The 22,671-nt window shown below is 38.1% G+C and overlaps 1 protein-coding gene across 1 annotated transcript in view; it reads right to left on the reverse strand.

Annotated features, from left to right (window-relative positions):
* Positions 1–5,294: 5,294 nt before the first annotated feature.
* The window catches only part of Lipi (lipase I), a gene marked incomplete at its 5' end in the record, with an annotated part of 46,815 nt that continues 29,438 nt past the window's right edge, over positions 5,295–22,671 (reverse strand). The window contains 4 exons of the mRNA XM_045149186.1: positions 5,295–5,395; positions 11,695–11,871; positions 17,901–18,012; positions 22,033–22,137. Of these exons, the coding sequence (XP_045005121.1) occupies positions 5,308–5,395; positions 11,695–11,871; positions 17,901–18,012; positions 22,033–22,137 (482 nt within the window). The remainder of the gene's footprint in view (positions 5,396–11,694; positions 11,872–17,900; positions 18,013–22,032; positions 22,138–22,671) is intronic.

Genomic DNA, 22,671 nt, shown 5'->3' on the forward strand with positions numbered 1-22,671 from the left:
AAGTTCAACTGATAAAGGCACAGTGATTTCAGAATCCATACTGCAGCTGGCAAGTTTGATTGTCTTCCAATTGTCTGTTTTCCTAAAAAAGTTATTAAGGGAAGGAAGGCATGCCGTTTATCATTCTTGAGTGTGTTCAGGTCTTAATGGCTGTTTTAAGTGTCTACAAATGTAAGTGGGAGAGTTTTTAAAGTTCATTTTAAATTCAATTTAATTAAATGTTATGTTTGGCTTGACTAAAATCATCTAACACTGAAAGCTAGTTTTACTTCATTCCTAGAAAAGTTTAAAACTTAACTTAAGTTAGCTGTATTATGAGAGCTCTCTGACCTCTAACCAGGAACATTTATTACATTTTGTTCTAAATAGCCAGTAGTCACTGATCTCTGCCCACTCTTCCCCACTTAACAGAAAGGAAAATGAAAATCACTTACTGCTTCATTTATTTAATTTTGCACTGGTTATTGAACAACCATGTAAAGAGCCTCTGAAATATCCATGCCTTCTTTGAGACCCTGAAAATACAAGATATATAATGAAAAAATTCTCTATTCTCAGGAAGCCCCCATTCTCACAATGGACAGAAGAACAGGCAAAAATTCATATAACCCAGGCTGCCACACAGATGTGGAATAATTCTGGTAAACAGTAGAGATGAAGGCAAAAGTGGGCGTGTGTTTGGAACAAATAGAATATCAACCATAGAAAGGGCCAAGTAAGGGCCTGAGGGAAGAAAGTTGTCCAGGCATTATCTGAGCTCAATGCTAATGAGGGTCAGATGAAGAAACCTTGGAAGAGTCTATTCAGTATAGTCCAGTGAAACTGGGTGAATGGTTGCTTTGAATCTTCAAACACTTGCGGCAATATTTTGTTCTATTTAAAGCATTTTAATCTTGATTGCTAGCCTGCATGTAAAAACAGTCTTCCATGTTCCTGCGAGATAAAAATTCTACCCTGAGCCGAGAGCCTAGCATTCCAGAAACTTAAGCCATCAGACAGAAATCCGAATCCAGTTCATCAACACCATCTGCACGGCCAGCTGTTCACCTCCCAAATTTTCTTTGTTTTTCAAGTATCACATTTTCACAAGACAATCAAATATGAAGAAAAATGCTCTGTGTGCTTTGAAGTCCTACATCTTTTTTTCTTTCTTTCTTGTTTTCTTTTTAGAGGTAGGGTCTCTAGCCCAGGCTGACCTGGAATTCACTATGGAGTCTCAGGGTGGCCTTGAACTCACAGCGATCCTCCTACGTCTGCCTCCCGAGTGCTGGAATTAAAAGCGTTCGCCACCACCCCCAACCTGAAGTCCTATATGTTGAAACACTGCCTCCTAATGTTCTCTGCCAAGGTTCTTTCATGCCACTGGAGGAGCAAATTGTGCTTATCTGGGGCCACCACTCAGGTGTTTGGTGTTTTAGCAGCATCTACATCCTTGAAAACTAAAAGCACCCTTCAGGGGAAAAGCATGTGTTTCTGCTAGCTTGCCAAAATGGTCATGTGCACCAAATTCTATGTTACTTGGCAGATACCAGCCACATCACAGCTTTAGAGAACTAAGCGTCCTCTGTTGCCATGGGCTGCTTCTATGCTTCTCTTAGGCTGTTTTTTCTTTCTTTCTTTTTTTTTTTGAAGAGGATTTGACTTCTCATTCCTTCATTCAACTATTTATTCATTCATGAATTTATACAATGTTTATTAGTTATTCCATAGATGACAATCAAAACATAACACCAAAGTTTTTTTCTGATATTGTCAGTTGTCTGAAGAACCATTTTCTCTTTTGTTGTCTACTCAATCACTGAGGCTAAAGTACACAATTTATAGGGAATTTGAAAAGATACATGGATCACTGCAAGTAAAGGTCTTAAACCACAGATTGGGGACTGGAGAGATGGCTCATTTGTTAGGGCGTTTACCCCCAAAGCCTAAGGACCAGAGTTCGATTCTCCAGCACCCACATAATGCCAGATTTACATGGTGGTACACGAATCTGGAGTTTGTTTGCAGTGACTAGAGGCCCTGACACACCCATTCTCTCTCTGTCTGCCACTTTCCTTCTCTCTCTGTCTCAAATAAATAAAAAATATTTAAAAAGACAAAGATTTGTTATAGGACATTGGTTTGCATCTTAAAAGTCACTTAAAAGGTTCATGTGTTGAAGGTTTGGACCTAAGTTGATGGTGCTATTGGAAAGTAGAAAAATCTTCAGGATATGGGACCTAACAGAAGGAAGTCAGATGACTGGGAGTCAACAATGAATAGGGTCTTGGTGCCTCAGTACCTTCCTCTCCTCAATCATCTTCCGGGATCTTAAAAGATAAATAGACCTACTCCTGGAAGTGTATCAGCTGTGATATCTGCCTCACCACAGCCATCCCCTCCCCAACAATGACTCCAACTGACTATGGCCTGGAACCTCCGAATCCAGGAGCCAAACATGTCTTTTTCCTTTTTTTTTTTTTTTTCCTGAGGTAAGGATCCCCCTCTGGCCCAGGCCTACCTGGAATTCACAGTGTAGTCTCAGGCTGGCCTTAACCTCATATTCAACCTCCTTCCTTGTCCTACTGAATGCTGGGTTTAGTTCTCATCCAGTCCCGCAAAAGGCCCTAATCTAGATCTCCAGTTGGGCTCTCTTAGTTTGTGGAATGTTCCAGCCTTGGTGGGCAGGAGCTCTGTCTTCTTTCCTTCTCCTGAACTAAGTTCTATGAGCCCTAGCTTTATAAGCTCTATAATAAAATCTGACCGCTAGCCTCTGTTCTGTGGGTTTCATTTGCAGAAATTCATTAGATAAGAATCAGGAAGCCACTAATTCAATAGAAGCTTTGTGTGACTGTGTGTGTCTGGCACCGTAGCTCCTGAATTACTGCGCACCCAAGAGCCCCAAAAGGCTCTGAAGCCCTCAATTCCTGTATCATATGAGAGCTTCGGAAAACAAACCAATGAAACAACATAACAAAAACAAGTTGTTTTTGTCATTGAATAGCAGAGGTGCAGGCAGCACCTCCTACAATTGGAAGTAATGGTGAACGATCTTCCCTGGCATGCCTGGAGCAAGTATCTAGTATGTGAGGCCTTCACACATCAGTGCGTTCCAGGTGGGCACCAATAGTGGCCCCAACTTCCCTCAAAGTAAATTATTAAGCAAGTAGTCCCATGGTTGGTCTAATAGGGCATGGCACCAGTTATATGGTCATCTGTGTTCCTTCAACTCATAGGTTGAAATCCCATGTGTATGACTTCATTTAGAATTGGTACTCTTATTTGAGAGAGAGAGAGAGAGAGAGAGAGAGAGAGAGAGAGAGAGAGAGAGAATTGACGTACCAGCGCTTCAGCCACTACAATGGAACTCCATATACTTGCATCACCTTGTGGGCATGTGTGAACTTGTGCATGACTCACCTTTGTGTGTCTGGCTTATGTGTGATCTGGAGAGTCGAACTTGGGGTCCTTAGGCTTTGCAGTCAAGTGCCTTAACCGCTCAGTCATCTCTCCAGCCCCTAGAATTAGTACATTTAAAGAGACAATTGAAACAAGGCCCTTGGGGTTGCTATAGTCCAATCTGACTGGTGAATTTATACTAAGTGGATATTTGAAAGCAGAAAGAGATACCTAGGCTGAATATGCATGGAGGAAAGACCCTGTGAATGCACAGCAGCAAAGCAGTCTGAATGCAAGGAGAGGGGTTTTCTAGGAAAGTAATCTTCCAGATCGTTCATCTTGGAATTGTAGCCTCTGGAACTGAGAAGATAAGCCACTGTTGCATAAGCCACTCACTATATGCTATTTTGTTGTGACAGCTAATGGCAAATTCATTTGGTTTTCTGAGGTAGGGTCTCACTGTAGCCCAGGCTGAGCTGTAATTAACTATGTAGTCTCAGGCTGGCCTCTAACTCACAGAGGTCCTCCTACCTCTGCCTCCTGAGTGCTGGAATTAAAAGGTGTGTGCCACTATACCTGGTGGCAGTGACGTTCTTTTTTTTTTTAAATATTTAATTTTTATTTATTTATTTGAGAGTGAAAGAGAGAGAAAGAGGCAGATACAGAGAGAATGGGCTCGCCAGGGCCTCCAGCCACTGCAAATGAACTCCAGATGCGTGCGCCCCCGTGTGCATCTGGCTAACGTTGGTCCTAGGGAATTGAGCCTCAAACCAGGGTCCTTAGGCTTCACAGGCAAGCGCTTAGCTGCTAAGCCATCTCTCCAGCCCAGTGATGTTCTTGATGAACATAAGAACTGACTGCACTTGACGGTGTGTTTCAGAAGCACGCATTAAGTGAGGGAGTTCTCTGGCTTAGGAATAACTTGAGGAAGTGCATGAGTTGGAGAATGTCAAGGATAGTTGGGTTGTAATTTTGAATGTTCAAAGAATGACAAGTGAGATTATAAACACAATTCAACATACCCCAGGATCCCTTTGGTTCTACATGCAATCCTGAGCAGATTTGTTAACATCATTATGCCCGAGTTTCTTCATCAGTGGATATAACAAGATTAATTCCATGAGTCTTACGGGATGAAATGAATTAATACATTTCAAGAACACAGTGATTCCTGTACCTGTCAGCTCTCATCATTTTTATTTTTATTGTAATTGTGGACAGACACCATTCACAGTACTTTATTGAAACAACTTTCACAAATATTCTTTTTTTTTTTCTATTACTCTTCACTTTCACAAATATTCTTTAGGTAAGCGAGGCACATGTTGTAGTAAACCAATTTATATAAGTTAGTAAGTTATGAATACAGGATTTCACCTTAAGTATCATATGCCCCTAAGATATTAATTTACTGGACTCCATAGAAATAAGGCCTTTATTTACAGTACATAACCAAAAGTACAAATGATTCCCATTTACAAGGGTCACATTAACACATGTTATTTCTCCAAGTAACAAATTTGCATATTTTTAAAAACTAATTTTTCCAAGCACAGTCAGAAGTACAAAATGCTACTGATTAGACACTGTAGCACTGTAAATGTTCCAGTTTTTCCTTTAGAAAATGCTTCTTTAGCATAGTTATTTAATAAGGTAAGTCACCCAGGTAAACATCTAATGTTAAGCATTTGGTTTAGGAAATAAGTTAGGTCCACAGATATGACCATGTTTTAGACATATTCAGAACATTTTTTTAAATTATAGACAGATTTCTCTTAGTCTTGGTTCTCGGGAATGTACTTGAGAACTAGATGCACCCGGCAGAGGCCACATTCAGCGACACACTCTGAAAGGACCAGTTGTGCCATGGCAATCAGCAAGTTCTTCTATCCACAAATAACTTTAAACTTGATAGATGGAAGAAAGTATTTAAGTATCATTTTCTGTGCATGATTCTGGTGGGAGAATTACCTCCTGCTTCTCTCTGAGTACAATATTATGTCTACAAAACGGCGGTCTACGAAAGAGAAAAAGATAGAAACAAACTACTAACAAATAACAGCCTTAGCCCAGATGTAATCAGCAAACAAGTTTAACAAATTAGGAGCTATGCTTGTATTTTACTTGCCCAAAAGGTTAAGTACAGTCATAAGTTATCAAAAGTCCAAGTCGGCCTTGCAGAGATGAAAACCAGTTCATCACTGAGAATCAGTGTGCAGGATTAACAACAGATCAGGCATTGCAGAGGGAAGGTCACTAAACTGCAAAGCAGCACCAGAGATTCTGCAAAGTAAATGCAGATCGAAAATAGAATGAAGAAAGTTAAGAGAATCAGTGAGCTGTGGAGGACTTTAAGTGATGTAATACACTTGAAATAGGAGTACCAAAAGGAGGCAGAAAGTAGACATAAGAAAAAAATATGTTTTGAGACTTAGTTGACACTTTCAATGGAATTTTATAAAGACTACCAACTCGCAGGTCCAAAAAAGTCACCAACCTTCACAGCTAAGAATCCATTTGTAAAATTTATTCATGAAGAAGATAGAAAGAGAGGGCTTTTTTTTTAAATTACTGTCAGTGCTTTACAAATGTTGCTGTACTATTTTTATCATGAATAAATTCTAAGTATAATGCAAGAAATATGAAGAAAATTACCAGGTGTGTTTTAATAAAGTTATTTCAAATCAATGATAAATAGAAAAATTTAAATTAGCTAAAAAAGACATATTGTTTTTAGAGAAACAAAAAGGACAATCGATGTTTCATTAGCATCAATGGCACAGAATATACATCATATTAGAATTTTATACCCAGAAAAATTGTTTTTCAGAATGAATACATTAGGATGAATATAATATAAATACCAAATGTTTGAATTAATTGAGAGAGTACATTTGTGACCAAAATATTTTAAAAAATATTTTTTCTATGTTTTATTTACTTATGGGACAGGGAAAGAGAGAGAGAGAGAAAGAGACAGAGAGAGGGGGAAAGAGAGAGTGGGCGTGCCACAGTCTCTAGCCTCTGCAAGAGAATTCCAGATACATGTACCACCTTGTGCATCTGGCTTATGTGGGTACTGGGGAATCAAACTTGGGTCCTTTGGCTTCTCAGGCAAGTGCCTTAATCACTAAACCATTTTTCCAGCCTTGACCAAACAATGCTAAGGAAATCACTTTAGAAGGTAAATTGTAGCATACAAAAATATGAATCTACAAAAGGCTTTGAGGAGCACCAAGATATGGTAACTTTGGATAAGTATATATGAAATTTTCTAATTATTCATAACTCTTTCATATAATAATTATTTAAATTGAAATGATGCAGGGTATCATGAGATTTTTAGCATATGTACAAGGAAAATGTCAATGAGAGTACATTATAAGGTTCTCATATGTGAAGTGATAAAATTCACTTGAGGGTAGATTATGACAAATGAAATATCATAAGCTCCAATGAAGTCACTAAAATGATAAGGCAAAGCTATATGGCTCACAAACCCATAGAAAAGAAAAAATGCAATTATGTAAGCATTCAATTTATCCGACACAAACCAGGAAGTTACAAAATTGAGCAGAGAGCTTGGGGATTTAGCTCAATGCTACAGCACTTGCCTAGAACTCATAAGGTCCTGGATTCAATCTCCATCATGAAAACAACAACAACAACAAAACAAAAAACTAGAGCAGAGAACCAACGAGACAGACAGGAAAAAAAAAAAAAAATCCAATGAGGCTGGGCATGGTGGCGCATGCTTTTGATCCTGGCACTCGGGAGGAAGAGGTAGGAGGATTGCTGTGAATTCGAGGCCACCCTGAGACTCCAGAGTGAATTCCAGGTCAGCCTGGGCTAGAGTGAGACCCTACCTCAAAAAACAAAAAACAAAACAAAACAAAAAAAATCCAGTGAAATAATACTATTAACCAGTCATATCAGTAACAGTGTTAAGTTAAATGTCCAAACATCCTGAATTAAAGAGATCATCACGGGAGTTGTCATGTGAGAGATGTAAATTAAAAATTTGATATCTCTGGGCTGGAGAGAAGGCTCAGAAGTTAAGGTACTTTCTTGCAAAGCATGATGGCCTGGTTTCGGTTCTCCACATAAAGCTAGAGGCATAAAGAGGTGCATGCATCTAGAGTTTGTTTGTAGCTGCAAGAGGCCCTGTCATGCCCATTTTCTCTTTCTTCTTCACTCCCCTCTCTTTCCTTTGAAATAAATGAAGATATTAAAAAATTCAATATGTCTGCTCTCTACACACCTATTAAAAAGTTAAAATGGGGCTGGAGGGATGGCTTAGCGGTTAAGGTGCTTTCCTGCAAAGCCAAAAGACCCATGTTCAATTCCCCAGGACCCATGTTAGCCAGATGCACAAGGGGGAGCATGTGCCTGGAGTTTATTTGCAGTGGGTGGAAGCCCTGGCATGCCCACTCTCACTTTCACTCTCTCTCTCTTTCTCCCTCTCTCTCTGACTCTAATAAATAAATAAAAATATTTTGAAAGATTTTATTTTTATTTATGAGAGAGAGAGAGAATGAATGGGCACATCAGGGCCTCTAGCCACTACAAACAAACTCTAGATGCATGTGCTACCATGTGCCTCTGGCTGACGTGGCACCTGGAGAATTGAACCTGGGCTCTTAGGTTTCAGGCTTGTGCCTTAACTGCTAAACCATCTCTCCAGCCCAATAAATAAAAATAAAAAAGATGTTAAAATGAAAACCAAGCAAGTAAACAACAGGAAACAATAACCTGATGAAGGTGTAGGTATGTTGTTCAGAAGTGCAATGAACCCTCATATAGTGCTGGCAGGAATGCACAATGTGTAGTCACTTTGGAACATAAAGTTAAAGCTAAAGACACACTTTTCATATGGCCAACAATTCCACCTCTAAGCATATAGACCCAAGAGAAATACAAACTTATGTTCCCTTAAAATCACATGGCCAAAAATGTATGACAGCTTTACTCATGGCAAAACAAAAACTTCAGTAAGACCCTAATGCTGAAGACTCCACATACTTGGGCTGCAAGGCCACTGAGAAATCCTGCTGGAACTGAGCTGATAACCTCCTCCATGTAAACCAGCTGACAGAAAGCTGGAAGAAACCATTCTACATGCAGTTCAGTGGGAGAAAGAGACACCACCAGTGAAGATACTCAACAGTGGACACTGTAAGCCTTATAACTGGCCAGCCAGGCCAAATGAGCCAACAGGTGCAATAGTGGAACGTCTATCATGGTGGAAACCAACTGCCCTCTAATTGGACTGGAGGCCTGCTCCATGGGAGGGAATATATCCCTGAAACTGAAAACTTAAAACAGGGGTAGTCGTGAGCCCTAGCGGTTTAATGTCTGCCGATGTCTGGATAAATGTATATATGTATATAAATAAATAATTGTATATGCTTATCAAACTGCCCAGTAAGCACTTCTCTTAATATTCATACCCTTATATTAATGCTACTCTCACTTTGGGTAGAGAATCTTCTCTTTTCAGATGGCAGTGACCTTGGGATGACTCAGAAGGTATCATGGTGCTACAAAGAATTGACTGGAGTACTGAGTAATATCTCAATCTCACCTTCCAAGGCTCAGGGTCTAATGCAGAAGAGGTGGCAGAAAGAATGTAAGAGCAAAAGGAAGGGAAGAACTCCTTACAACGTGCTCCCTCCAGACACAAAATGGCCTGGATATCCATGGCCTCACAGTGCCTGACACTACCTACACAAAACCATTATAAGAGGAGGAAAAGATCATGACATCAAAATAAAAGAGAGACTGATTGAGATGGGGAGGGGATACAATGGAGAATTGGAATTTCAAAGGGGAAAGTGGGGGGAGGGAGGGAGGGTATTACCATGGGATATCTTTTATAATCATGGAAGATGTTAATAAAAATTGAGAAAAAAATACCAAAAATAAAAAAACTTCAAACACTTGAACTTCATGCTCTCAAACAGGTGCCTAGATGAGTAAACTGTGGTATAAGTAATGAAATACAATTCATCAAGAACATTTACTGATATAAGCAACAACATGGATCCATTTTAAGTTTAGATGGCTAAGTGAGAAATGCTACACTTAAAATTAGGCCATATAATCCCATTTATATAACCTATTTAATTTTATTCTTTTATTTTTGAGGTCAAGCCCAGGTTTACCTGGAATTCAGTATGTAGTCTTGGGCAGGTTTCAAACTCACAGGGATCCACCTACCTGCACTCCTGAGCCTCTGAGTGCTGGGACTAAAGGAATGTGCTGTCACACCTGGTCCCATTTATAAAATGCCTTTAAAGGCAAAAACCAGTCTCCATTGAAAGGGACAGGAATGGAATAGGCATTTAGGAGCAGTTTCAGAGTGCTTTTGTGAATGAAATGTTCTGTGTTTCATTTATGGTGATAGCCATTAACTCTGCATTTATTAAAGCCCACGCATGTACACAACAAGAAGAACATTTTCTTAGCAATTGAGTGTTGTTTCAAGGTTTTCCCAGAAGTCATACCAGAGGCCCTCCTTCATGTGTTGTGGTAGTTTGAATAGATGGACCCCACTATATTCAGTGTTTTATTAGTTTGTAGTTTGCATCTGCATCCACCTGGCTGGAGGTGGTGTCACTGGCTGGATCTTAAGGTGTGGTGGTGGTGGGTTTAAGATTCCAATGTAGGGCTGGAGGGATGGCTTAGCAGTTAAGCACTTGCCTGTGAAGCCTAAAGACCCTGGTTCGAGGCTCGTTTCCCCAGGACCCATGTTATCCAGATGAACAAGGGGGTGCACATGTCTGGAGTTTGTTTCCAGTGGCTGGAGGCCCTGGCATACCCACTCTTTCTTTCTCTCTCTCTCTCTTTACATACATATACATATACATACACACATATATATATGTATATATATATATATTTACATATATATGTATATATATGTATATATATATTTACATATATATGTATATATATATATTTACATATATATGTATATATATATGTGCCTTTTTCTCTCTCTGTCACTCTCAAATAAATAAATAAAAATGAACAAAAAGAAAAAAAAGATTAAAAGATTCCAATGTAAAGATAAGCAAAATGTGCCTAGATGGAGTTCCTGAAGTGTGCTGTGCTGTGTGGCGTTTGGCTTTTGGCTTGTCTTATGCCATCATGAAACTTCCTCTGGATTTGTAAACTTCAATAAATTTCTGCTTCCATAACTGTGACTGATCTGGAAGTTCATTCCAGCCAACCTGAAGCTGTCTGCTGCATGTGTGTTCTGCTGAATCCCTCAGTCCTTTGGTTTTACTCAATGGGAAGGGCCTGGAAAATACGCACAATCAAACTTGCTCCTGAAAAACTATAACTTATTGAGTAAGTGCAGTTTAAGCTGGACCCTAAAGCATCATATAACTCAGCATTTCCAACAACATGACACTGATAATTCCTATTATTTGTACATTGCCAGTATTGACAAATCTCAGTAGGAAAAGCTACAAAATTATTTAAGCAATTACCTAGGTAATTGAACTTAGAGCAAACTTTCATTAAGCATCTATTAGCAACTTTGGGCAGTGGGGAATATTAATAGCTCTATTAAGCATACTCTGAGTACAAACAACTATCCAAATTTCATGCCAGAGTGAATTCTCATATTCTGCCCATAGTTTAAATTTCACACAAAAATAAAATTACATACCTGCATGTTTTATGACTCTACACTATTTGTTACTTAATTTATGGATTACTTTTTAAGCAGTTAGTCTTTTTAAAGCATGGGTTGAGAAGATAGTGGTACAAACACATGTGTTGGATTTTTATTTACTTATTTATTTATTTACCCTATAAGAAGTGACTTTTGGGCTGGAGAGATGCACTTTTATGTTTTCCCAGTGAAGAGGTGATTAAGTATGGGGAAAGAATAGAGGTCATGATGACTTATTTTCTGTGAACATGCATTTCATTGTAGAATTTTCAGTTACTAAACATCACACTAAGGATTGTATGACAGGATTCTCCAACATTCTGTGGATATATACTATACATAACAAGTTATTGATAAATATTTCAGGATATATTGTCTCAATGTTTTATCTTTGCTATGTGTTGAAATGATTGTGTTTCTGTGTGTGTGTGTGTGTGTGTGTGTGTGTGTCTCAGTGTGTTTTCTCATGTAATGTGATTCCAAAGCAATTGCCATCCAAGATTAAAAAATGCATTTAGACCATTTTGATATGTTAATATCCTTGTATAATACAACAGGCATTTTAACACATGAATTATTAAACCTTGAGTTATCACATTTAATTTTGAGATAACATGTAAAAATCTTACCTTTCTGGGTATGTAAGTGATTTTAACGTGAGCCTGTAGATTCTGTATCGACATTTGGGGCAGTAGGGAGGTGCATTCTGGAAATACGTCAAACGAATGCTTGAAATGATTGCCATATCACTTAAAAATGTAACAAGGATCTTAACTTCTTGAAATTTAGCAAATGGTTTGTTCTTCCTAAACCAAAAAATAAAAAATAAAAATAAAAAAGGCATGCTCAGCCTATTAGCAAATTTAACCAAACTTTTATTTTTAAATCAATGTAATCCTGAGAGAGAACACAAAGAACAACATAATAAGGAAAGGGTCATACAAGACAGAATAAAATAACAATAATGACATATGCATTCCCATCTAGAAATGTACACATAGGGTCTGTTTATCCAAGATCACATCTCCTGCATTTGATTCTTTTTAGATGAATCTTTATCACAATTCCTTCAATAGTCTATAAGTTCAAATGACAACTATTGTTCTGTGCCACTTTATTATTTATTACTTAAAGAAAATATAAATGAAAATCTGAGATTCAAGATGAAAGTTAAGGTACTATTTAATTGTGACAATTTAATGTCCACTTAAAATGTACTTAGGCCAGGCAAGGTGGCACATGCCTTTAATCCTTGCACTCAGGAGGCAGAGGTAGGAGAATCACTGAGAGTTTGAGGCCACCCTGAGAAAACAGTGAATTCCAGGTCAGCTCGGGCTAGAGTGAAACCCTACCTTGAAAATCTACCCCCCTCCCAAAAGGGACTTAGGATAGTCATAATGGTTTTAGCACTTGACCTTATTTAACTATCTCAACAACTCCTTTCACTGTATCTCCGTTTTACTAATACAAAAACTGACTTTCACATCATAGATGCCTCTCCAGAGTTCACACAGCTAATGGATACTTAGGTGGAATGTAAACCAGCCTTATGAATTCTCTTTCCTGCTCTGCCCAATTTCTCCTTTGTGTGCCAGAAATGTGGGGTCTTAAAATCTTTTCCATCACTAGGGCTGTATGACTCCAAACGAAGTGGAACTCACTCTATTGCCTTTTCTCATTTGATACAACTAGGTTTTATTCAAAGGAGAGTAGGAAAGGGGTTAGCACGGGAGCTGCGTGCAAAGGGAGGGAAGAAGTCAAAGTGGGCAGAGAGGAAGCGAAAGGGACGATGGGAATACAGGTCAGAAAAGGGGAGAAAATTGTTCTTAAACTCCATTGAAAGAATTTTCTGCCAAACATGGTGATCCATGCCTTTAATCCCAGCATTTGGGAGGTAGAGGTAGGAGGATTGGCATGAGATCAAAGCCAGTCTGGGACTACAGAGTGAGTTCTAGGTCAGCCTGGGCTAGAGTGAAACCCTGCCTCCACAAGGCAGAATGTCCTGTTTTGAAGGAAGAAAGGAAGAGCTTGCTTGAGCACGGGTGAGACTCTCACACAGAACAGGGGCGATTAACCAGTGAGCGCCCCTCCCATCTCTTACATTCTCCTGGCCTTCTTATCTCTACACCTCACAGCAGCAAGAACCCCAAAAAGATGTCAGCATTCTCCTCAAGGTTCACCTCCGCTCTCCCATCTTTGGGTCACCGCTTCCTCTTTCACAGAATAGTGTCATCGGGCATATCTTTTATGCATTTCTAAAGTTTACCTAGTTTTTTTTCAGAGGCACTTAGCACATTCAGTTGGGACATACCTCCATCCCCTCACTTCACAGCCTCCCAATAGTCTGCTCATGACTACCAAGTTTCTACCTTTCCTCAACCCCAACCCAACACCGCAGGCCTCTGCTGCGTGTACACGCACACATATCCCTGGTCCAACAAGCCATTTGAATCTTTCTATGATGACTGATGTATATATCAGGATCAAATCTACATGACAGGGGGCTGAGGAGATGGCTGAGAGGATAAAAGATCCAAGGCACAATCATGGGAACCAAGTTCAGATCTCCAGGTGGGCATGCTTGTCCCCTGGAAGTCCAGCACTTGGGAAGTAGAGACAGGAGATCTGCAGGGCAAGCTGGCTAGCTAGACTAGCAAAGTTGAGAAGCTCTTGGTTCAAGTGAAAGACCTTGCTTCCATCAATAAAGTGGACTGTGATAGAGGAAGACATCCAACATCAGTGAACCTCTGACTTCCACATTCACACACATATACATGCATATGTGCCTACATGCATGCAAACATGCATATATTCACATCACACAAGCAAAACATAACAAATCTAAATAACTTCTCTTACCCAACACCCTTCCCCCACACTCCTTAAAAAACGATAAAGTAATCTAAAGTATATGATTTTTGTTTTTTAACTCTTTTGCCAGGTAGGTTTTCAGTCTTGCCCAGACTGACCTGGAACTGACTCTGTAGTCCCAGGCTGGCCTCAAACTCATAGTGATCCTCCTACCTCAGCTTCCTGAGTGCTGGGATTAAAGGTGTGTGCCATCATACCTGGGTAGTATATGAATTTTTTTAATGGAATTAAATGGAACCAATGGATAGCCAAATGAACTAGTTTCACCCTTGATATGATTCTGTCTTTCCATCCCTACATCCAATCTATCAAAATTCTTGCTAACTTTGCCTAATAAATTATGGGGCTGTTTTTTTCCCCTAAATTTATCCTTCATTTTCTGCCTCCACTGCAAACCCTTTATTTTGGGGCAGTATTATTTCTTGCCTATATACCTGGTACAGAAAAATATCTGCTCTCCAATTGTCTGGGGTCAAAGTCTAGTCTTGGCCCTAAGTGGACCTCCCTAACAAGTACTTCAGTGGTCTGAATGCTTTGTAAGTCTTGTATTGTGACTCATCCATTCTTTTCTTGCACATTTTGGTTGTTCACCCCACCTGTAATCTCTCTGGATTTTCATCTCTAAGACTAACCTTCCTTCAGCTTTCTGAAGGACTGTTCTAACCTGAATATCTATTACTGATACCCTGTACATAAAATCCTATATTTATTTATTTTTGGTGGTTTTTTTTTTGAGGTAGGGTCTCACTCTGGTCCAGGCTGACCTGGAATTAGTCTCAGGGTGTCCTCAAACTCATGGTGATCCTCTTACTTCTGCCTCCCGAGTGCTGGGATTAAAGTCATGTGCCACCATGCCCGGCATAAAACCCTATGTTTACAAAGTAACATGTTTCAAGTTACATTACAATGACTACCTGATTTTCAGTAACAGGAAAAATGTGACTACAATATAACATTGAGTACAAAAACCAGGACTCAGGATGAATTTTCAGTAGCTCCTAGCTTTGCTAAATAAAAAATAACATTTGGTAGGCATAGATCATGTACAACAAAATGAAGGAGCAAGGTGAGTATAAGAAGAGGAAAAGGAAGACCAGAAGGAACAGGAGGAGGATTAGAAAGTAAATTGTAAGTTTTAGTGGTCTTGGATGTCATTATTATGGGTGATTCTCATTCTTCACTGTACAATATCAAACATTTTAGACAGAGAGTAAATATTCCTGTCTCAGTTTTGGAAGGGGAAAACAAGATCACTTAAAACCCTTTGTTCCTTCTAGTATTTAAACAATAGTTCAAAATCTAAATGACTTAATAGGAAAGCAATAAAGCCATTCTTCAGGCTTGGATGGATGTGTTCAGGTGCGCATATGTGTTCTCATGTTTTCAGTTCCTTCATTAAAAATGCACTAATTATGGATACAATGCATCACTGTTCCATGTGATTCCATCTGCTTGGAAAGTACTGGGCTCCTTTCTTTGCCTGCTGGACCCAGCCAAAGGACCCGCATGCAGCCTACGCTGATGCTGTTCTTGAGCTCACTCTTCCTGCTCTCCTCATGCCTCTGGAAGGCAGCAGCTGCTCTCTGTCTTGCCGGAGGCATTGTACTATCTTTGCATGCTTCCCTGCTTTTGTTCTGCACTTATTGGGATGTTAAATGATGTTCTACCAAAAAAAAAAAAAAAATGCTGAGATGCAATCATGCATTAGTTTCTGCCAGTGCTCTGTGGTTTGCTTGAAAACAACCACTACCTATTTCAGTCTGAGAATCTAGCATTTTGTTCAACATCTGAACAACTTTTGCCATGAATAATGTGTTGGGTAAGCAAATTAATTTCAAAGGTTGAATGGCACATTTCTGATGTGAATAAATAATAAATAATATATATGCCATAAAGATGCCTATATCGATACAATTCTGTCCAGCTTAAGGAACTTCAATGAGTGAATGATCATGGCATAACATTTGGTATTATAAAACACTCCATGTCCAAAATTAGATATAAAGGGCGTAGAAGTTTCTTTTAATGGCAAATGAGCCTTGATAGAAATGAAAAATTGAGATTGGAACTCTGATTCAATTTATTTTTATCTTTTTTTGGTGATTGAAGGGAAGTTAAAAAGGGGACAGAGGGCTAGGAATGTAGTTCAATTGATAGAAAGTCTAGCATTCAGGAAGCCCTGGGTTTGATCCACAGCTTCACATAAAATGGGTATTGAGGCTCACACAATCCTAGCACTGGCCCTCGGGAGGTGGTGGCAGAAATTCTAGAAGTTCAAGATCATCCATGGCTACCTAGTGAGTTTGAGGCCAGCCAGGGATACATGATACCTTTAAAAATATTTTATTTATTTATTTAAGAGAGAGAGAAGGGGTACACCAGGGCCAAACTCCAGATGAGTGTGCCACCTCGTCCATCTGGCTTACGTGGGTACTGAGGAGTCGAACCTGGTTCCTTTGAGTTTGTTGGCAGGTGCCTTAACCACTAAGCCATTACACCAGCCTCATGATACCTCTTTTCAAAAAACCAAAGAAAAAAGTGTTGGGGGAAGAAGCAAGAACTCTTATTCTCATATTACTATTTTAATGCCACCACTGATATGTCTGCAATGATTCATATTAACTTTCAAAAATTATATCTATAGAACCTAATATTAAACATATTTTTTACCTTTGATTTGCCTAAAGCTATTTTAGAATATTATTTCTAAGGATGATAATGGTAACCTGTGACATATGGTTTTGATTTTCTTCAATAGAAATGTTCTCATCATTTTTACCAACATGAACTTTATTTCTTATAATTTTCTGTGTGGAGTCTAAGGTTTGCAATATTTTATCTACCATATAAACCACATCTACAATGATTTATGACTACATTTTATATATTAATGCTGTTTCAGGTTTTAATAAAATAATATTGTAACATTAAAATTAAATTAAATACTGTAATATTAAAATTCAATAACATTTTTTTGCTTGTGCAAATAAATAAGCAGGCAGGAGATTTTTGCTGGCTTCATGTTTAAGTGCTGAATAAAGCTATACATCACTGAGTTAGAAGCTTCCAGGGCCATAATGCATTATACTTAGACAATTGATCAATTCAGATACTATTACTACTTCAGCTGTGCCTGCCATAAGTGTTGGAGACAAAGACTGTTTTTCTTGCTATTCTAATGTCTTCAGTTACAGGTCAAAATCAAAGCCAACAAATTTTAAGTCTACAATAGCAAAAAGTAGAGTTTATCACTTACTTAGACACCAAACATGTTACCTTTGAAATTTCTGAAAACAGTTCTACCCCCTCATGGCTTTCTAGAAGTTTAACACACTATAGTGGAAACTATAATTTTACTTGTTACATACACTTTATATCATTCTATTGTTTGACAGAAAATTGATTTTCTATTGTAAGAACTTAACCCACAACAACAAGCCCATTCAACAAACGAGCTGACAACATGCTTGGAGATGATTATGTAACTTAAAAGTGTGCCTATATAGCCACAGATACATAAAAGGTTAATTGGAAATTGAGCAGACAATAAAACCTTCCTCTACTATTTGAGACCATTGTAGTTGGGAGCAGTTCTCAGAAATATTTGCAATGTGTCACTCCACTGACTGATGGGTTAAAAGAGACTTTTAAAATTTATATCACATTAAAATAATGTTGTCTGAGATCTGAAGAAAGTCAGAAAGCAAGACAGGAATAACAGTGGAATTAGGAAGTTTTCCTATTCTTCCATTAACTTTTATAATCAGCATTTGCCTAACATAAATAAAGGAGTTACTTAGTTTATTTTATTCCACATATTCTCCAGAATTATTTAGAATATGGCATATGAAAACAGTTTAATATTTTAATCTTCTCTACACAGAAAATTTCTTCTGATTATCTACTGAGTTAGACAATAAAGGAAATATTTAATTTATGAAAGAAGAAAATAAATGGTAGTTACTCATAGATGTTTGCAGTTTCATACACTCCATGCTGGCTCAGCATCTTAAGTGTAATAGAGCCACTATTCATAGCTGCATCCACAGGAATTATGCTGAGAACAAAATAATAGGCTACAAAACAAAAATAATGAATGATGATATTTTTAACTTTGATGTGTTTGAGCGCATATGCAAATGAACAAGCTTACAACATGTGTACAATCTAGTCCCACAGCATGTATGCAAATAATTCAGTGTCACTCATGTGATCAAGGAATAATGAATTTTGTTTCTTCTACATTTTTGACTAAAAAATAAAGAATAAAAACCCTACCAGTCAGCCTTGGATATGATGATTTGGGCAAATTGCTATTAAATTCCAACTAGTTTGTAAGCATTTAAGAAATAGAATTTTGGGGCTTGAGAGATGACTCAGCGGTTAAAGTGCTTGCCTGCAAAGTCTAAGGACTCTGGTTTGATTCCATGGTATCCACATAAAGCCAAGTGCACAAGTGGCACATGGGTCTGGAGTTTTTTTCCAGTGGCTAGAGGCCCTGGTGCATCCATTCTTTCTCTCTCTCTGCCTCTTTCTCTCGTAAATAAATAAATAAATAAATAAATATTAAAAGTAGAATTTTGGTTAAACAACTTTTTTGTTTTTGATAACAGAACTAAGATATATCTATATCTCCAGCTAAGTTTGATTGATAACCTTAATTCCAAGTTTCATTGGTTATTGAGGGATGACTGTGAAGTTTGATAACATTATATACTGTAGTTATTATCCAAAATTAACTTTTGAAAATTTAGTATACTATAGCATCAGTGTTCTTGGGGGTATAAAAGAAGTCTGTTGTCTCAAGTCTGACGCACCTCAAACAGAATGCAGAATGTGTAAGAAAATAAAATTATGATATACAAATGAGTTTTTGATGCAAGGAGGAGGAGGGGAAGGAGAAGGAGGGGAAGGAAATGGAGAAGGAGATAGGGAAAAATGTGGGGAAGGGAAGGAGGAAGTGGAGGAGAGCACCTAGAAGGCCGATCGATGAAGCAAAGATTATTCTCAAGCCTTGAAGCAAGATAAGTCAGCCTGCATGGATTTGAAAATTTCTTGAGGACATTGACTCAATTTTTCTTCTTTTTTTCCTTTTCAGGAATGTCATTATCTATTACCTCATGTTTATCTAACTGTGTTATTTTGGGACCAATTAAGTTGATACATGAATTCATAGGTTGGCAAGCGAAGAAAAAATATGCTTATAGGTGGATACTAAGTAGCACTTTAGTCAATTCTAAAATTATATATAGTTATCCCAACAAACAAAAAGAATACACATTTTTTCAAGTGCCTATATAGCATTCATTACTCATCAAAACTAAACACTTTACTCTGCAAGAGACTTCCTGAAGAAAATGAAAAGACAACTTGCAAATCTTTCCACCTGTCTTGCCTTTTCTGCCACAATGGACTCTAAACTCTAGAGCTGCAAACAAAGTGAAACTTTTTCTTCCCATAAGTTGATTATGGTCAGGTTCATAGCAATGGAAAAGTGACTAATACAGGTGATATAGACATAAACCTTTTCATATGATGAATTTTCAAATAGCTAAATGTTCATGTGCATGCACACACCAGTTTGAAGGTAAGTCTGAATAAAATGAGTGGATTTATAAAATGTTAATATGTCACTAGTAAACTAGGTATGGTGGTGCATGCCTTTAATCCCAGCACTTGGGAGGCAGAGGTAGGAGGATCTCTGAGAGTTTCAGGCCACCCTGAGACTACATAGTGAATTCCAGGTCAGCCTAAACTAGAGTGAGACCTTACCTAGAAAAACAAAACAAAAAAATTTCACTAGTTGGGCTGGAGAGATGGCTTAGCGGTTAAGCGCTTGCCTGTGAAGCCTAAGGACCCCGGTTCGAGGCTCGGTTCCCCAGGTCCCACGTTAGCCAGATGCACAAGGGGGCGCATGCGTCTGGAGTTCGTTTGCAGAGGCTGGAAGCCCTGGCGCGCCCATTCTCTCTCTCTCCCTCTATCTGTCTTTCTCTCTGTGTCTGTCGCTCTCAAATAAATAAAAATTAAAAAAAAAAATCTCACTAGTGATACACTAATTATATAGCTTTAAAAAATGTAACCTTAGAGTAAAACTGGAAGAAAGCTATCATTATCAGTATTATTTTTTATTCTTGCTTATGTACCTAAACTCAACAAAATTTTTTTATGATGGGAAATATTTTTGTTTTTTAAATTTTTATTAACATTTTCCATGATTATAAAATATATCCCATGGTAATTCCCTCCCTCCCCACCCCCACACTTTCCCGTTTGAAATTCCATTCTCAATCATATTACCTCCCCATTACAATCATTGTAATTACATATATACAATATCAACCTATTAAGTATCCTCCTCCCTTCCTTTCTCCACCCTTTATGTCTCCTTTTCAACTTACTGGCCTCTGCTACTAAGTATTTTCATTCTCACACAGAAGCCCAGTCATCTGTAGCTAGGATCCCCATATGAGGGAGAACATGTGGCGCTTGGCTTTCTGGGCCTGGGTTACCTGACTTAGTATAATACTTTCCAGGTCCATCCATTTTTCTGCAAATTTCATAACTTCATTTTTCTTTACCGCTGAGTAGAACTCCATTGTATAAATGTACCACATCTTCATTATCCACTCATCTGTTGAGGGACATCTAGGCTGGTTCCATTTTATGATGGGAAATATTTAATGTTTAAAGAATTATGATATTTTAAAGCTGATAAGCAACAATGATCTTAAAACATTATTAGTAATTAATCCAAAATATTTTGTAATATGAGAATCTATTGTACTTATTTCCTAATTACCAAAGCCAATGAAACTTCCTTCAGAAGATATTTCACATACTAGGATTCATTTTCTTTTTTCTTTTATTGTGTGTGTGTGTGTTTAGGTAAGGTCTTGCTCTAGCCCAGGCTGACCTGGAACTCACTATATGGTCTCAGGCTGGCCTCAAACTCACAGCAATCCTCCTACTTCAGCTTCCCAAGTGCTGAGATGTCACCACATTCAGCAGAGTGAGAGAGAGTATGGACACACCAGGGCTTTTAGCCACTGAAAACAAATTCTAGATGCATGTGCCACTTTCTGCATCTGGTTTTTATATAGGTACTGAGGAATTGAGTTCTGGTCATTAGATTTTATTGGGCAAGTGCCTTAACCATGGAGGCATCTCTCTAGCTCCCCTTTTTGTTTTTTGTTTTTTTTTTTTTTGAGGTAGGTTCTCATTGTAACCCAGGCTGACCTGGTATTTACCATGTAGTCTCAGATTGGCCTTGAATTCACAATGATCCTCCTCTCTCTGCTTCCAGAGTACTGGGATTAAAGGCTGCACTACTACACCCTGAGGGATTCATTTTTCTTTATGAGATACTTTTCATCTCAAATGGAATAATTTTGTTCTCTTTTCAACCTCATCTTTTTAAAAAATATTGTATTTTTATTTATTTATTTGAGAGGGAGAGAGAGAGAAATAGGTAGAGAGAGAGAGAGAGAGAGAGACAGAGAGAGAAAATGGGTGCACCAGGGCCTTCAACCATTGCTAATGAACTCTAGATGCATGCGCCCCCTTGTGCATCTGGTTTATGTGGGTCCTGGGAAATTGAACCTGGGTCCTTTGGTTTTGTAAGCAAGTGCCTTAACCACTAAGCATTATGTCCAGCCCCTTTAACCTCTTCTTAAAGGTAATTACCTTACATATATATATGAGATTCTCTCCTGTTTAGTTTTCTCTTGTCCCCAACACTAAATGTATTGAAAGAATTATTACTTATTTGCCATTTTGTAAGTACAGAATTTAAAGTCTCAAATGGGTGTTGATGGTGTAATGTCTTAGCCTTCTTATCATGTAATATGACAAAAGAATTCTAGGATTGGGAAGGATAATTTTGTTTATTGGCAGCCACCTTTGATTTCTTTGGAAAGATACCACAGAGATACCTGACATTTTATCTAAAACCTCAAGCCCTTACTTGAATTTGTTCAACTTGCTATAATGAAATGTAAAAGCATGACAGAATTTAATAGGAAGCAGAACATTTCAGCAAAAATAGAAAGAAGATGAAATTAATAAGTTGTCTATTTATTAAATTATTGACAACTTACCACAGAATGGATATTTGTCAGTAGTGTCCAAAAATGCAATGGTTCGACGAGGCCATCCTTTTATTATGCTCTGTAAACTTTCCTTCCATAGCTTAGCTTTGTAACCTGAGATTTGAGAAACAGAACTTTGGGAATTGAAGTCCTATCAAGTAGAAAACAAAACTTTCAAATCACTAAGGTAACTAAAGTGTTAATGTACAAAATCATCATGATGCATGTCTATAAATTAAAAGACACTTTTCAAATAATAAAGCATTATTTGCACTAATGATAAGAATAACTCGGACTGGAGAGATGGCTTAGCAGTTAAGGTGCTTGCCTGTGAAGCCTAAGAACAAAGTTTGAATCTCCACATCCCAGGTAGCTAGACACATAATGATGCAAGCACACAACACACAACATCACACATGCATACCAGGGGGTGCACAAGTCTGGAGTTCATTTGCAGTGTCTGAAGGCCCTGGCATGCCCATTCTCTGTCTTTCTCTGCCTCTCTCTCTCTCAAATAAATCAAAACAAACAAACAAACAAAAATAACTCAAATTCAGAATCCACAAATCAGCCATCCACTCTGAAACTATCATAGCTTAGTATTATTTATATGACTGCAATCTACTTATAATAGTTTTTCACTGTTAT

Source organism: Jaculus jaculus, chromosome 5 (genome assembly GCF_020740685.1).
Source record: "Jaculus jaculus isolate mJacJac1 chromosome 5, mJacJac1.mat.Y.cur, whole genome shotgun sequence".
Classification (NCBI taxonomy): Eukaryota; Metazoa; Chordata; class Mammalia; order Rodentia; family Dipodidae; genus Jaculus; species Jaculus jaculus.